Source organism: Trichomycterus rosablanca, chromosome 7, assembly GCF_030014385.1.
Source record: "Trichomycterus rosablanca isolate fTriRos1 chromosome 7, fTriRos1.hap1, whole genome shotgun sequence".
Classification (NCBI taxonomy): Eukaryota; Metazoa; Chordata; class Actinopteri; order Siluriformes; family Trichomycteridae; genus Trichomycterus; species Trichomycterus rosablanca.
The window spans coordinates 12,957,351-12,973,758 of NC_085994.1; the positions used below are offsets into that span (position 1 = coordinate 12,957,351).

The 16,408-nt window shown below is 38.7% G+C and overlaps 1 protein-coding gene across 1 annotated transcript in view; it reads left to right on the forward strand.

Annotated features, from left to right (window-relative positions):
- The window catches only part of agbl4 (AGBL carboxypeptidase 4), a 587,706-nt gene that overhangs the window by 9,935 nt on the left and 561,363 nt on the right, over window positions 1–16,408 (forward strand). The window contains exon 2 of the mRNA XM_062999017.1: window positions 761–883. Coding sequence (XP_062855087.1) covers window positions 761–883 — 123 coding nt within the window. The remainder of the gene's footprint in view (window positions 1–760; window positions 884–16,408) is intronic.

Here is a 16,408-nt window from a genome sequence, read left to right on the forward strand (position 1 = left end):
TAGTACACAAAATTTGTGAGCAGGACCACTTCAGCATTTACTTTTAAACAGAGCTTATAAAAGGCGCTAACTAAACATGCTAATCAAAATAAAAGGACATGCAGTCATGTGTTAAAGCTTGTTCTGACAATATTAGTGTAATAATAAGATGATAATAAATAGAATAGAGTAGAATAGAATGCCTTTATTTGTCATATATACACAAACAATACAATTCTTTTCCTGCGTATCCCAACTTGTTTGGAAGGTGGGTGAGAGTGCAAGGTCAGCCATTGTACAGTGCCCCTGGAGAAGTCTCTGCTTGGCAGAGCTGAGATTTGAACCCACGACTTTTTGATTAATAGCCCAGAGCTCTAACTGCTGAGCTACCACTGTGATAAGCAGAGCTGTACCTTTATACTTGGACATGATTTTAATGTTTAATGTTCTGTTGTTTATTGTTTAAATAATATAAATGCATAAAAAAAGCTGTTGAAACTTTCTTGGAATTAGTTTTTACACAGAGCAGAGGGTGGGCGAGTCTGAAATAAGTAGTTAACAGGAGTAAACATTAACATCCCTAGTCTGTGTAAATATGGTCATAGTAAAAGCTGTTTTCTGTGCCAAATTTTGTTTTGAACAAATCATGCCTAAAGCAATCCATTCAGCCCTGAAGTCTAGTCCCCAATGATAGTGACCTAATTAATAGTTTTTTTAAAAATATCTTTTGTGAGTTTAAATCTGAAATCCCATTTGTGAACCATTGATGTTTGTTGTACAGGCAGCGAGGCAGGAGGAGACGATGCCCTTGTGGGGAATGTAAGCAAATTGACTGTCACTCCTCCAGGATACACAGGAGCACCCAAGAAAGGGCACCTCGTCTTTGATGCCTGCTTTGAAAGCGGTGAGTCGGCTGAACAGGTCACTCGTCCAGGGTCTGTTTTTCTGCCTTCCACATTAACATTTCATCACATACCAGAGTGCTAATGCTACCTTGTATTTAATAGTCAGCAGCATTAGCAGCAAAGGTTTTATCACAGGTAATAGAACATGTGCAAACTTTATGGTAGTAAGTATTTTACACCATGTGCAAGCAGGACTAGGCGTTCTGATGAATCTTCTTGTGGTAAAGGCTTATATAATTCTATTGTTACATATTGTTAAACAAACACTATGCCATGTTGTTTTGTTTATTCTTGTTTGTGTTGTTTTATTTTCTATTATTTGGTTTATTATAAATGTTTTTGTGATGTTAAATGTTTTTATGAAATGTTAGTACTGATTTTTTCCCATTATTAGATAGCAGTAAGTTCTTTATCAGCTGTGCAAAGGTTCTTTAAAGCTCTAGGTGGTGTGTTTTAGTGTCCTGTTTTATTTATTTATTTCACTTTTGGCCGCATCTGTAATGTAGTGCACATTAACCGTCCACAAAATGTGTAGAGACAGTTAAAAAAAAAAAAAGTTTTTAATGAAAAGGTAATTTTTTATTAACAACACTACTAAAAAACAGCTTGGATGACAAAGCTGTCTATTATGCTAGCCTACCACTGCTGAGATCCAGGTTCAGTAGTGCTATCTGCCACCTATGCATCTACACAGACATGATTGACTATGTTGTGATAAGTAGCTGATTCTGAACGAACTCGTCTTCGAGATGAACGTGTTCTAACGCATTTGTAGTCAATAAAATATGAACACAACTGTACATATTTGACCATTTAATTTTTGACATTTTAGGGGAAGCTGAGCTTCCCTTGCAGTCTTAGAGAAATCGCCACTGGTTTGAGGGGATAATGGTAAAAGCCCTGCGATGGATTCACACTCTGTCTAAGGTACTCTTGCCTTGCTCCCACTGTTTCCGGTGGAACTGGGCTCTCTCTCAACCTGACCAGGATAAAGCACTTGATGAAAATGACGTGTTTGTGTTGCAAAAAAATGAGATTAAGATAAATCATTACAGAACTTTTTCCACCTTTCATGTGACCTATAATCTGTACAAATCAATTGAAAAACAAACAAAAATCTTTTTTTGACGTGGTTTAGAGGGGTCACAGCTATTCATACTGTAAAACTGATTTTAAACACCAGCTAGAAATCAGTGTGGCAACTGAATTTGATAATTAAGGCAGTGTTCACATACCTTTGGCTGTATAGTGTATGTTTTTTACCCCTGTTCTCAACCATTGTAAGAAATTAATGTAAATATTTAAAATTAATTATTACCAAAAACATTAGCTTAATTCATTTAATTAGCAGTAAATGATTCAATAAAGCTGCCTTTGCTGGTACCAAAGCACATTACAAACACACACACACACACTTACTCAGACACAGAAGCACAGAGAGGTAGAATGTTAGACAAAATTGATGGATGTGCTTCAATTTCTGGGATGAATCGCCTGCCTTAGACCATTCAGTCATTTATTCTGTAAAACCTGAGCTACCACAGAGTCAGGCACAGGGAGTTAGTTATGCTCATAAAAGTACTATTACTGTATAGTTTCATTTTGGTAAAAAAAGATATTAAAATGCACTATGTCTACAGTTAAAATACAGAATAAATGTAAGCAATTATTTTTGATGTCAGTCTAAGTGTAAATACTATAGTTATGTGATGATCAGGAACCTTAAAATAAGAATCACATTTAAAATACATCTGGAAAATATGAAAATGTTGAAAAATGGACTACAGTCAATAATTGTAGAACTACAAAGTGTTTCTATATGGTAAGTGGAGCTGATAAAATAGACAGTGAGTGTAGAAACAAGGGGCTGGTTTTAATGTTATGACTGATCGGTGTATATTGCTATGTTAAGAAGCTGGTATGTGAAAGATTACACCATATAAATTAATTTTGAAGTTATAGTTTCTCATGTAGTGCACACACTGAAAAAGTGGATTTAAGTCATGTGGAAAATAGTTTTTAAGTAATTTGCATTAAAAAAAAACCTTTTCTTGAAAACTTTAAGATATTGAAATCACTAAATTATACCAAGTTATAGTTTTGCATTTGCATTCCAACATGTCACAGTAAGGTTCTGAAATAGCATGGTAATTTGTTTCCTCAACCTTAGCTGAGTATGCTTTCTTTTTGACAAATGCTTTTGTTTGCTATTGTAATACACTGCACAACACCTGCTGATATAAACTTACCTCTACATAAAAAAGCAAGACAGCTTGTATCTTTGACAACGAAAATGCCTTGCGTTTAGGTATTTCTGGAAGACATGTAAGTTTTGATGAGGAGTTTTATATCCTGCAGGCAGTACATTTCAAAACTGGTTTTATGATAAAAGCTACAAAACATAAAGCCATGATGACCCATGCTGGTATGATGGCCTTGGAATAAAACATTTATCAATAATATAGACTGTCAGATCTATATGATTACTAGTATGAGCATCTCTCTTGTGCTGAATTGAATAGCACTGTGGTGCCAGACATTTCAGTGTGAACTGTGCTTTTACAGGCTAATTATCTCCTTTCAAAAAGAGGGGGTAAAATTTAAAGCCTGATGCAAAAGTGCCTGCTCTTTTACCTTGTCTGTCTGCCATGTTGAAAGCTGTAATTAAACAGTGCTGTAATATTTTGAAGAATGCTTTGAGTAAATGGCCTTTGTTTGGCTCTTTTTGTGAGGGTCGAATGAATGGCGGCATAATGAAAATAAAGTGCTTTTTCTGTGACAAGGTCAAGTGGGCAGCTGAGAGCGGCTCCGGGCTGGATTGACAGTGAATCAGTAGGGCTCTGGAACAGACACAATATCATTCTCTGCTGGGAGATTAGGTTCAGGGACTCCAGCAGATGAGACTCAGCTTTCATATTCCTGACAGGCAACCAATTCGGTCCACCACAGGGCTAAGTTTCACCACCGCCTCTGGCCTCCCTGGGAGAGAACTTTTTAAGGTTTTTTGAGCTTCTGGAAGTGTTTTTTATCAATGCAATTTTAGGATAGCCAAGACATTTTACTGTTATCAACGTGCAGCTTTGTTCTGTGAAAAGTAGAATAAAGGTATACAATTTTCTAGCTCATGATTGAAATCAGAGGTTTCAGATGAAAGACAAAAGCAATGCATGACAATGTTCTATCACACAACAATAGGCCTTTCTATGGGAAATTTGAAGTTATGCAGTCACACCTGAAATGTAGGTACTCATAAAAAAGTATCCAACCTCCTAAACTATTTTTATGCTTTATTGTCTCAGAGCACACATTTTAAATATATCATTTCTATTCACCTTGCATGGTGGCACAGCTGCTAGAGCGGGTGCCACCAAGCATTATTCAAGGTTTAGTGTTTAATCCTTGCTTTCCGTCACCGTTTGTGTGGATCATGATTTCCTTTGCCTGGCTGGGTTTTTTTTCCCAGTAACTCAGGTTTTCTTCCCACTCATAAAAACAGGCAAAACTTCATTTCCAATAGAGTGGCAAGAATTTCTGTGGTCTGATGAGACCCAAGTGATGTGCAATTGAAAAAGGCCAATCATCTGGCTAACACAATTCCACAGTGTAAAATGTAGTAATGGTAGCAGTTATAGGGTGCTTTTACAGTAGCAGACTATGGAAATCTGGTTAGGATTTCCATTGCATTTGTTCCAGAGACCTTCGACTAGAAAGGAAGCGTACTGACCTAGTGTACACAGCTAAAGCATGTGGTTAACAACACGTCATTGAGTACCCCAGTGTAATCTTAATCCTATAGGATATTACTGATAAGACCATAAAAATGTTCTACACCACTACTCAAGTAAAAAATGTGGCCAAAACTGCTCCCATCATATTGTGCAAAATGAATTTACACTTGTTTAAAATTTATGCTGGCTGTACTTTGCTAGCTAGCTAATTGTTTATACAGTGTATCACAAAAGTGAGTACACCCCTCACATTTCTGCAAATATTTCATTATATCTTTTCATGGGACAACACTATAGACATGAAACTTGGATATAACTTAGAGTAGTCAGTGTACAGCTTGTATAGCAGTGTAGATTTACTGTCTTCTGAAAATAACTCAACACACAGCCATTAATGTCTAAATAGCTGGCAACATAAGTGAGTACACCCCACAGTGAACATGTCCAAATTGTGCCCAAATGTGTCGTTGTCCCTCCCTGGTGTCATGTGTCAAGGTCCCAGGTGTAAATGGGGAGCAGGGCTGTTAAATTTGGTGTTTTGGGTACAATTCTCTCATACTGGCCACTGGATATTCAACATGGCACCTCATGGCAAAGAACTCTCTGAGGATGTGAGAAATAGAATTGTTGCTCTCCACAAAGATGGCCTGGGCTATAAGAAGATTGCTAACACCCTGAAACTGAGCTACAGCATGGTGGCCAAGGTCATACAGCGGTTTTCCAGGACAGGTTCCACTCGGAACAGGCTTCGCCAGGGTCGACCAAAGAAGTTGAGTCCACGTGTTCGGCGTCATATCCAGAGGTTGGCTTTAAAAAATAGACACATGAGTGCTGCCAGCATTGCTGCAGAGGTTGAAGACGTGGGAGGTCAGCCTGTCAGTGCTCAGACCATACGCCGCACACTGCATCAACTCGGTCTGCATGGTCGTCATCCCAGAAGGAAGCTGACGCACAAGAAAGCCCGCAAACAGTTTGCTGAAGACAAGCAGTCCAAGAACATGGATTACTGGAATGCCCTGTGGTCTGACGAGACCAAGATAAACTTGTTTGGCTCAGATGGTGTCCAGCATGTGTGGCGGCGCCCTGGTGAGAAGTACCAAGACAACTGTATCTTGCCTACAGTCAAGCATGGTGGTGGTAGCATCATGGTCTTGGGCTGCATGAGTGTTGCTGGCACTGGGGAGCTGCAGTTCATTGAGGGAAACATGAATTCCAACATGTACTGTGACATTCTGAAACAGAGCATGATCCCCTCCCTTCGAAAACTGGGCCTCATGGCAGTTTTCCAACAGGATAACGACCCCAAACACAACCTCCAAGATGACAACTGCCTTGCTGAGGAAGCTGAAGGTAAAGGTGATGGACTAAACCCAATTGAGCACCTGTGGCGCATCCTCAAGTGGAAGGTGGAGGAGTTCAAGGTGTCTAACATCCACCAGCTCCGTGATGTCATCATGGAGGAGTGGAAGAGGATTCCAGTAGCAACCTGTGCAGCTCTGGTGAATTCCATGCCCAGGAGGGTTAAGGCAGTGCTGGATAATAATGGTGGTCACACAAAATATTGACACTTTGGGCACAATTTGGACATGTTCACTGTGGGGTGTACTCACTTATGTTGCCAGCCATTTAGACATTAATGGCTGTGTGTTGAGTTATTTTCAGAAGACAGTAAATCTACACTGCTATACAAGTTGTACACTGACCACTCTAAGTTATATCCAAGTTTTATTTCTATAGTGTTGTCCCATGAAAAGATATAATAAAATATTTGCAGAAATGTGAGGGGTGTACTCACTTTTGTGATACACTGTATATGTAACTGCTTTTAGAGGTATTTTAGTCTTGTCTAGTTAATGCACTGTATTCTGTGCAAGATTAAATGCTGGTTGGTTTTGGAGGCTGACATTGTTGTAAACGCTTTGCATTATGTTTTTTTGTGGGTGGTCAAAGGCATTGACAAACAAACAAAGGATATGAGAAGCATAAATGTACCAAGACTAAGTCAATATAAATAAATAATCAGGGAATTTTATATGTTTCCCTGTTTTTCTCTGCTGACTGGTCTTGAGTACCAGCGACATTTGATTTATGAGCATCGAGCGGCCAGCCAGGGATCAGCTAACATATATGATATTACCAGCTCGTCTCTGGCTAGAGAACTTCACCTGAATGATTTATGGAATTGATATTAATCTCTTTCCAGTAAATGCATTACCCAAGTTGGAAAAGGGAGAAGAATTGATAATGCTGCACTAATGTCAAATTAATGTCCAGTTGCTGTTTCAGCAAAGCAACATGGCAGTTAAACTATGTTAACTGCTTACATGCTGACAAAGAGAAGTGTCGTTTCTCAAGCACCAACTGCTGCTTTGGGTGTTCAATGCTATCGAGTGCTGAGCTGCAATGTCACTAAAAGGACAAGGCACAGAGGAACATTATTGAATATGAAAGACCTAAATGTGACAATTAATCACTCATTCTGTTATGCTGACAACAGTTGAAAAAGCATATGGCTAACTTTTAAATAACCTCTTGCCTGTATTATCTACTGAACCAACTTTAATTTATCATGTCCTATTCAGGTGTCTTATTTAAAACATGGGTTGGAATCAGCTGGTCATGTGTACCTGGCTAGTCCTAGTAGCTGAACAGAGTAAAATTCAGCATGGTGCAGTAAGCATGTTTTCCAATAGACCTACATTCAAACACTAAAATGCTTTCTGACAGGGCTTTTTTACAAGCACCATTTCTGTCGTTGTGTGTTTGCTTACTTATACTGATTCTTTTTGCATTTGTTCATCTTAGTGCGGCACATAAAGCATTAAAATAGCTCCCCCATCCCTCTCTTTAGCCAATCAGTGTTTCTAGTATGGTAAAGTTTGTGACAGTTGTGACTCAGGTCACTAGGTGGTCTAATTAAGCAAATATGGCTACGCCTATAAACTGTACTTCCTAGGGTACGCTACAGGGAAGCGGCTTAGGCTGGTCAGGCATAATTTACTCATACAGAGTCAATTCCGTTGTGGTAGCAAAAGGTATGCTGGCTTTTAGACTTTCATTTATAATTAGCAACGTTTTGACAAGACCGTTTTTAAAAGCACCATTTAAGTCTCTGTTTGTGCTATGTTACTTTACCAGTGATTATTTTGGAGAGGCATATAAAGACTTATAAAATAATTATATATTTTTTTTGTTACACTGTGCAGTCAGCCAATTTTAGTTTATAGTGTGGTGAATTACCTAACATTTGGGCTTAGGTAACTGGCTCAGATATACTTGAGAGGGAAAATTGTACAGTATTTAAAAACTAAAAAGGGCAATGCCTTTCATTACAAGAATTCCTACACTCTCCTGCACCACCAAGAAAAGCCAACTGGAATTACTTAAGGCTGCAACCATTTCTTTAATTTTGAAAATAAATCTACACTAAAAATAGTTTCCAACAAATTTTACTATACGTTACTAGATTAAAGTCCTAATTATTAAACTAATTAAACTGTTTTTGTTACTGTTTTCTTAGTCTTTTACACTTTATGTAGTGCTACACTATTTGGCAAAAGTATTTTGACACCCGATCATGAGCTTGATGGACACCTCATTTCAAAAACAAATGGTATTAAAAAAGAGTGGCCTCTGTGTGATCTTTTAGCTTTTTAACTTCTGAAGTACAGTATGTCTGTGGGGAATCTGTGCCCATTTAGTAAAAAAAAAAAAAGCTGGGTACTTACGTTAGTCAATAAAACCTCAATTGATGTTCCAGTTACAGTGTATCACAAAAGTGAGTACACCCCTCACATTTCTGATATTTAAGTATATCTTTTCATGGGACAACACTGACAAAATGACACTTTGACACAATGAAAAGTAGTCTGTGTGCAGCTTATATAACAGTGTAAATTTATTCTTCCCTCAAAATAACTCAATATACAGCCATTAATGTCTAAACCACCGGCAACAAAAGTGAGTACACCCCTTAGTGAAAGTTCCTGAAGTGTCAATATTTTGTGTGGCCACCATTATTTCCCAGAACTGTCTTAACTCTCCTGGGCATGGAGTTTACCAGAGCTTCACAGGTTGCCACTGGAATGCTTTTCCACTCCTCCATGAAGACATCACGGAGCTGGCGGATATTCGAGACTTTGAGGATGCCCCAAAGATGTTCTATTGGGTTTAGGTCTGGAGACATGCTTGGCCAGTCCATCACCTTTACCCTCAGCCTCTTCAATAAAGCAGTGGTCGTCTTAGAGGTGTGTTTGGGGTCATTATCATGCTGGAACACTGCCCTGCGACCCAGTTTCCGGAGGGAGGGGATCATGCTCTGCTTCAGTATTTCACAGTACATATTGGAGTTCATGTGTCCCTCAATGGAATGTAACTCCCCAACACCTGCTGCACTCATGCAGCCCCAGACCATGGCATTCCCACCACCATGCTTGACTGTAGGCATGACACACTTATCTTTGTACTCCTCACCTGATTGCCGCCACACATGCTTGAGACCATCTGAACCAAACAAATTAATCTTGGTCTCATCAGACCATAGGACATGGTTCCAGTAATCCATGTCCTTTGTTGACATGTCTTCAGCAAACTGTTTGCGGGCTTTCTTGTGTAGAGACTTAAGAAGAGGCTTCTTTCTGGGGTGACAGCCATGCAGACCAATTTGATGTAGTGTGCGGCGTATGGACAGCAGTTGGATGTGACGCTGAGCACGTGCACTCAGCTTCTTTGGACGACCAACGCGAGGTCTGTTCTGAGTGGACCCTGCTCTTTTAAAACGCTGGATGATCTTGGCCACTGTGCTGCAGCTCAGTTTCAGGGTGTTGGCAATCTTCTTGTAGCCTTGGCCATCTTCATGTAGCGCAACAATTCGTCTTTTAAGATCCTCAGAGAGTTCTTTGCCATGAGGTGCCATGTTGGAACTTTCAGTGACCAGTATGAGAGAGTGTGAGAGCTGTACTACTAAATTGAACACACCTGCTCCCTATGCACACCTGAGACCTAGTAACACTAACGAGTCACATGACATTTTGGAGGGAAAATGACAAGCAGTGCTCAATTTGGACATTTAGGGGTGTAGTCTCTTAGGGGTGTACTCACTTTTGTTGCCGGTGGTTTAGACATTAATGGCTGTATATTGAGTTATTTTGAGGGAAGAATAAATTTACACTGTTATATAAGCTGCACACACTACTTTTCATTGTGTCAAAGTGTCATTTTGTCAGTGTTGTCCCATGAAAAGATATACTTAAATATCTGCAGAAATGTGAGGGGTGTACTCACTTTTGTGATACACTGTAATTTCAAAGCTGTTCAATGGGACCGAGTTCAGGGTTCTGTCCAGGCCACTGGTTTTTCTTTAAACCAAGTTTTTCTTCATGTCTTTATGGACCTTGCTTTGTGCACAGGGAAAAGCTGGAACAGGAAAAAAAATCTGTAAACTGTTGCTGCAAAGTAGGAAGCATCTATATTACTTTACATAATTAATATATTACACCCTTTATCAATTGATGTGGTTGAAACATATGCATTTAAAAATTAGAAGATGTGTCTAAATACTTTTGTACATAAAGCATATTGGGATTTGTCGTGCCAATCAAGTTACAGGAAAGTTTTCAAAGTTTATTTCTATTCTGGACCAGTTCTACTAGAACCAAAACAGCTTCATAGCATAATGGTACCAACACTATACTTGACAGCAGGTACATACATGTTAAATTTAAATGCTGCATGTTTTTTCTTTCAAACATGAGTCTGGACATCGTAGCAAAATGCCTCAGTTTTTGTTTTATCTAACCACACCACTCTCCTTCAGACTTTAGTTGTGCTTTAACATGCAGACTTTGGAGTGGGGGCTTCTGTCTTGCGCGTAGCCCCCAAGCCTATGGTAAAAACAAAGTTTTTCTGTGAACAGTGATAGTGTTCATGTTGATTTTTAAGAGCCTTGCTCAGGGGCCCAACAGTGGCAGTATATTCAATGTTATCTAAATCTAATGCATGGAAAGTGTGCATAGGTGTGACGTAACACAGGCGCACAAAAAAGCATAATTTACTGCTGAGTGAAGAAAAGGAATTTAAGGAAATGTATTTATTTGACTTAAAGCTATTACTTATCTTGCCTTCTGCTTCCAATTTGACTGTTTTTATTTATTTATTTTTATAAAGTATAGCTTAAGGTTTTGCATAAAAATATAAACTCTGAGAAACGGCTTATGTCTTTAGTAACTAGGTAATAAATTCTAATTGCTTTATTAAAACAGTCCATAGTAATATAAACTGTTTACTGAAGATATAAAACACCTAATTTACATTTAGATGAGATATAACTCACATCCGTGTCAGCTGTATGCAGATTAAGGGAGTAGTATGTCTTTTCTGAGACAGTTGAGCCTCCAGGTTTTGAAAGAAAAGAACGCTCTTATTCAACCTTTTCTCTCCTGCTGTTTCTAACTCCTACTCTATTACTTTCTTTTTCTGGCTCTCATTCTCTTGCACTGTTTTTTAGACTTAAGAAAATGACCCCCGATATGCACAGCTTGATGGTACAAAAACATAATGAATATTACTTGAAGGCATCATTAAAGTGCTTCCGATGGCTCTTGGTGTATAAGATGGAATTAGAATCAACCATAGGGTCTTGAATGTAAATGAGTTTAAGGGTTGTAATTGGTTCCCCAATAGTGAAATGTTGTATGTGTTTTGATTATTTAAATGCCATTATTTATAATGTTTACTCGCTTATTCATGTACACAATTAAAAGATATTTTTTGCTTGTATGAGTTATGGTAGACTGTAGAATTGTGGTAGATTTAAATTCAGAAAGCACGAACAGATTTATGAACAGATATGTTTCATATATTTTGTATGATTTAAGTATTTATTTTATGTCTCTGGTGGCATCATGAGCTGTTACTACATTACTGTATGTGTCACCTGGATAAGTTGTATATTTTGCAAAACGTTATCTTACAAATTGCTTAGAACATCTGTGTGTCAACGCGATGTTCCTAGGGAACTCTACAGGGGCTATGCCATCCATGTCTGTGGATGAAATAAGGTAAAATTTCTAAGTGAGAAATTGAAAGGAAAACTTGTGCAGAGGAAAAGGAAGTGTTTTTAGTGTTCATGAAAGTGCAGCACGATGGAGAACGGGGGTGGAATTTTTTAATTGAACTGAGCAATATGACTAATTACCATCTAGGAATGTTAATGATTAACTGATTAACCAATCACCAAGAAAGAAGTCATAGTTTGTTTAATGGTGTCAGGTAAAAATGCTCGTTTAATTCATTTTTAACAGCTGGTGGTTGATCTTCAGTGAGAGGAGAGTGGAGCTGCATATCTCTTAAAAGTGGTACAGAGTGAGCTGTGCTGAAATCTGATTCACCCTAACCCACCCTCTGGCATGTGCCAGTCCTACTTACAGATGCATCCCCTCTCGGGAGAGTGTGCTGCAGTTCTCACTCAAACATGGAAACTTTTATGCATTTGTATAATTTAAATGATTAACGACAGAACAATTTCACATTCAAATCCTTTTCATGTTTTATCATTACTTTATACGGGTCAGGGTCACGGCTTAGGAACCACTGACCTTCCCCCTTGCTGTGGTAAATAATCTACTTTTGACCTCTCAGAGATTTATACAACCTGAACTCTGCTGCTGTGATTACACATTATTTTTAACCTTTTAATCACATGCTAAACCTATCTATCTTCTATATTGTATTATATTTATCATCTTTTTATTTATATTTTTGTGTTATTTTTGTATTTTTACTGTTTATGTAACCATCATATAGTTTCATGTTGAAGTTAATCTCACTGCCTGGCATCTCCCTGCGGAGGATGTGTCTGTTTTTAAAAAAAGCTTTCTTTCTTAGATATTTTCGAAAGTTTTCATTTCTGCTGTTGCTTTTGTCTTCTTCACTTTTCTGCAACAGTATATTGTTGAAGAGACTATTTTGGGTGTGTTCGAAAACCTATGGAGCTGCCTTGCTGTCTTACTGTCTACTGTACATAGGCAGCTGCCTAAGTAGAGAGGATTTTTATAAGTCATCTCCCCATAAGGCAAGTTATTTGAACGCACTTCTTAGACAGCGATAACATCGGGTTTCGCTTACTAAGCTAACACAGTTAGCATCATGCCATTTAAACCAATGGGATGAGGTGGCACAACTAGCATGTCAAATAACATCTCCTTCTGTGTACCAAAAACGGTTAAACTGTCCCTGACAAGCCCGAACATGCAAAAAAAAAAAAAATCAGTGATAATTTATTTACGTTTGAAAATCAGTCCGTTCTGTGCTTTGCGTCTTCCACCATATTTTTTATTTTTCTGTCGCAGTGCCGCACTGAATGCTGGGATTGCCTTTGCCGCTAAGGCAACATCAGATGCTCACTCGTTCTTCTGTCAAAATACTGTTGAAATTTTAAGATACCTTACTAGTGAGCATATTAAGGCATCTGGGATTTCTAACAGTCTTCTACTCGGGAGCGCACGTAGGATGACGTAAAATGCTGTCTATGTAGAGAGCTCACTAGGTTTTCGAACACACCCAGAGAGTCAGACCAAGATTCTGTTAGTCATTCTGTGCTTGTGCTGGTGGGCTCTGTCCATGGTGATGGAATGTGTGATGACTGGTGCTGTCCTTGGTGCTGGAACCGGTGCGGTCTGAGGCCCTGTTTTGCAGTATACGCTTAGTGAGTGCTGTCCATGGTGTTGAACTGCGTAATGCCCCCCTGTGGCGACATGATTGGTGCGGCCCTTGGTGCTGGAACTGTTGCTGTCTGAAGTCCTGTTATACAGTACAACGTGCTTTCATTGGATAGGTGGGTGCTGTCCATGGTTCTGGACTGTTTGATGACTGACAATGGGGCTGCGATAGGTGCTGTCCCTGGTGCTGACATTTTTGCTGGCTTAGGTCTCCCATCACGTAGTCTTTACGTAGTGTCTTGGTGGGTGCTGGCCATGGTTCTGGAACTTAGGCCCTATTATACAGTCTGTGCTTAGTGTAGTGGTGGTGATGTGCATGGGGCAGGACTGTCACAGTTATAATTCTAGGCTGCATTCACACAATAGGTGGCAAAACTGCTTTTACACTGTATTCATGAAACCCTGAACTGTTGTGTTCAACTTGAAAATACACCATGGCGACTGTTAACACAGGAAACAGGTAGACTGAGTTAGCTTTTTAGATAGCATGCTCATGTTCACTAATCCTGAAATGACTTGTGGCTTCGTAGCTCTTAAATTAGATTTAATGTACCTTTTGGTGAAAATAATAAAATGTTTATTTAATTCACTTCCTTTGTTATTATCCTAATTGATGATTGTTGCAAAACTTTCTTTTTTAAACCTAAAATAAACTGTAACAACTAATACAAAACTGCTTGTTTTTTGTAAGCTTGCCGCTCAGTGCCACAGCCAGCAAAAAGCGGTTTTGTTACATATCCCTGTCTTAAAAGGCTTAATTGTTCCAGTAAGCTGCAATATGCACCAGATTTGCAGAGAACAAAGTGCAAAACAGGTAAATAAAGCCTTAGGCGCTTAGGTGGCACAGCAGTAAATTGCACTAGGTCACTACTGTTGGGATTCAGGGTTTGAATCCCTATTGGTGCTATTGGTTGGTCAGGCATTTACATACAGACATGATTGCCTATGTCTTAGGGCGGGGGCGGGGTGGGAGTTGACGTGGTTCCCGAGATGTATTGGCATTCTTTCTGAGGTGTGTTTCTGCACTGCGCCCAGTGATTCCAGTGCTGTTGCCTCACAGCAAGAATGGCCTGGGGTTGATTCCCCAGACAGACAGCCAGGGTCCTATCTGTATCCTCTCACAAGTCCAAAGATATGTAGTCAGGCCCACTGGAGCTACTAAAATTGCCGAAGTGTGTGTGTGCCCTTGTGATGGACTGGTGACCTGTCTGGGGTATTTCCTGCCTTTCGCCAGTCACTCGGACCTAACACAACCCTGACCAGAATAAAGTGGTGGTAAAACATACAGTGAATAAATATATGAATAATATGATCAAAATATTAAACTTGCTAACTTGTCCAATGCAGTTGTCCGGGATTCTTCGACCATATGTTTCCAGAAATGGTGGTGAGATTTTCTGTAATAACAGAACACCTCAGTCAGTCAGCTAACTAATAAATAATTGTGTATCTATTTGTGAGACTGATATTGACCAAAATAGTTAACTTTAATGGAAATTTGTTTGCTGTCATCCTTTTTTACATGTACTTTTACTGTGTATATTTTTCCAAACGGCATCTTTTTCTAGACATCTTCATGTCACAGTAGCAGAAGATATCTGCTGGATGAATGATTATAGGTACTGCCAGCTAGAGGGGTGGGAGGAGACAGCAGGGAAGACAGAATGAAACAGCCAGGCTTTTAGAGAGATTTATACACTTAAGAGCTCCTGAAAATAAAGACTGTTTTTTCCCCATTGATTAAAGAAGTGGGAACATTTTAACCCCTTAATCAAGCTTCCTGCTTAGCATAAGTGGCAGCAGACATTAGTGATGCTCACAAGAAATAAATTGTGTTTCTTCAGGTACTAGCTCACTATAAATGTTTTCATAATTTTACCTAAAACACAAGGAAAACATCAATTGTGTGATGCAAAAAGCTGTTTTACAGCTACAAATACAAACCCTTTAGGTCTTATAAACGATAATAAAAGATAAATTTAACATATTTGGTTTACAAACCTCAAAAACAAAAATGCAAACATTTTAAATGCCAACATAAATAAAAAACAATAATTTGTTAATACTGCATGCATATTACTGTTTTTGTTATTAGTATTATTACTATCTTATTTATTATTATTCCAAATTGATGCCTGGAACATAGACATGTCTAGTTGATCCAAAACAGAATTGTGTGTGGGCCTTTACTAAATTATTAAATAAAAAAATATATAACAATAAAAAATAATATAATAGTAAGAAAGTGCAAACTTTATACAGAAAGAATCCTGGCCTATTTGCAAAGTATGAATAACATACATTTAAGGAAAACCTTGCCATGTCTTAAAGGTTGTCCAAATATACAGCTGAGTTGTGAATTCCAAATTCAGAGCTACATGTGTACTCCATTCTGAAATATGGGCCCTGAGTAGCCTTCCTCGGCTGTATGTTTTTTGGTGTTGGTAGACTACCCGGCAGCTCTGACTCTGTAGGAGATCTCTTAATGCTAGAAGACCATGAATGGAGAGATTATTTTAATACTTTAAGGCCAGTGTCTTTAATTTTTCTAACCAGTTCATAGCCTTCATAGGCTTGACATTATTGCTGTAGTCCTCTGTTGCCTTTTATCATTCTAGACTGTGATGGTCCAGATGGTGCTGGACTCTGTTGATTGGAGCGAGTTACAGCTTCAGCAGATTATTAATTACACAGACCCATACCTGCATGAAAATGTCATGGAAGGACCATAGACAACCTAGAAATTTTAACAGGAAAACAAGTGTCTTGCCCATATGGCTCTTGTTTTTTCAGTCAGTGTGTCTGTGATGTCTGGGGTTAATCTTTTCCTTAGTAGATTTTACATGCTTTATTAATGGCACTTTCAGGTACACTAAGCACCAAAACCATGGGTAATAACAACCACCACACTGCCCATTCCAGTCAAAAGAGCATTTATACAGATCAGGTACTGATGTTGGATGAGAAGACTTGACATGCTTTTAATGTTCCAATTCATTGCACAGGTGTTGAGTGGGGTTAAAGTAGGAGCTTTGTACCTCTGAAATTTTACCATGCCAAACTTGTTAAAGCATCTTTT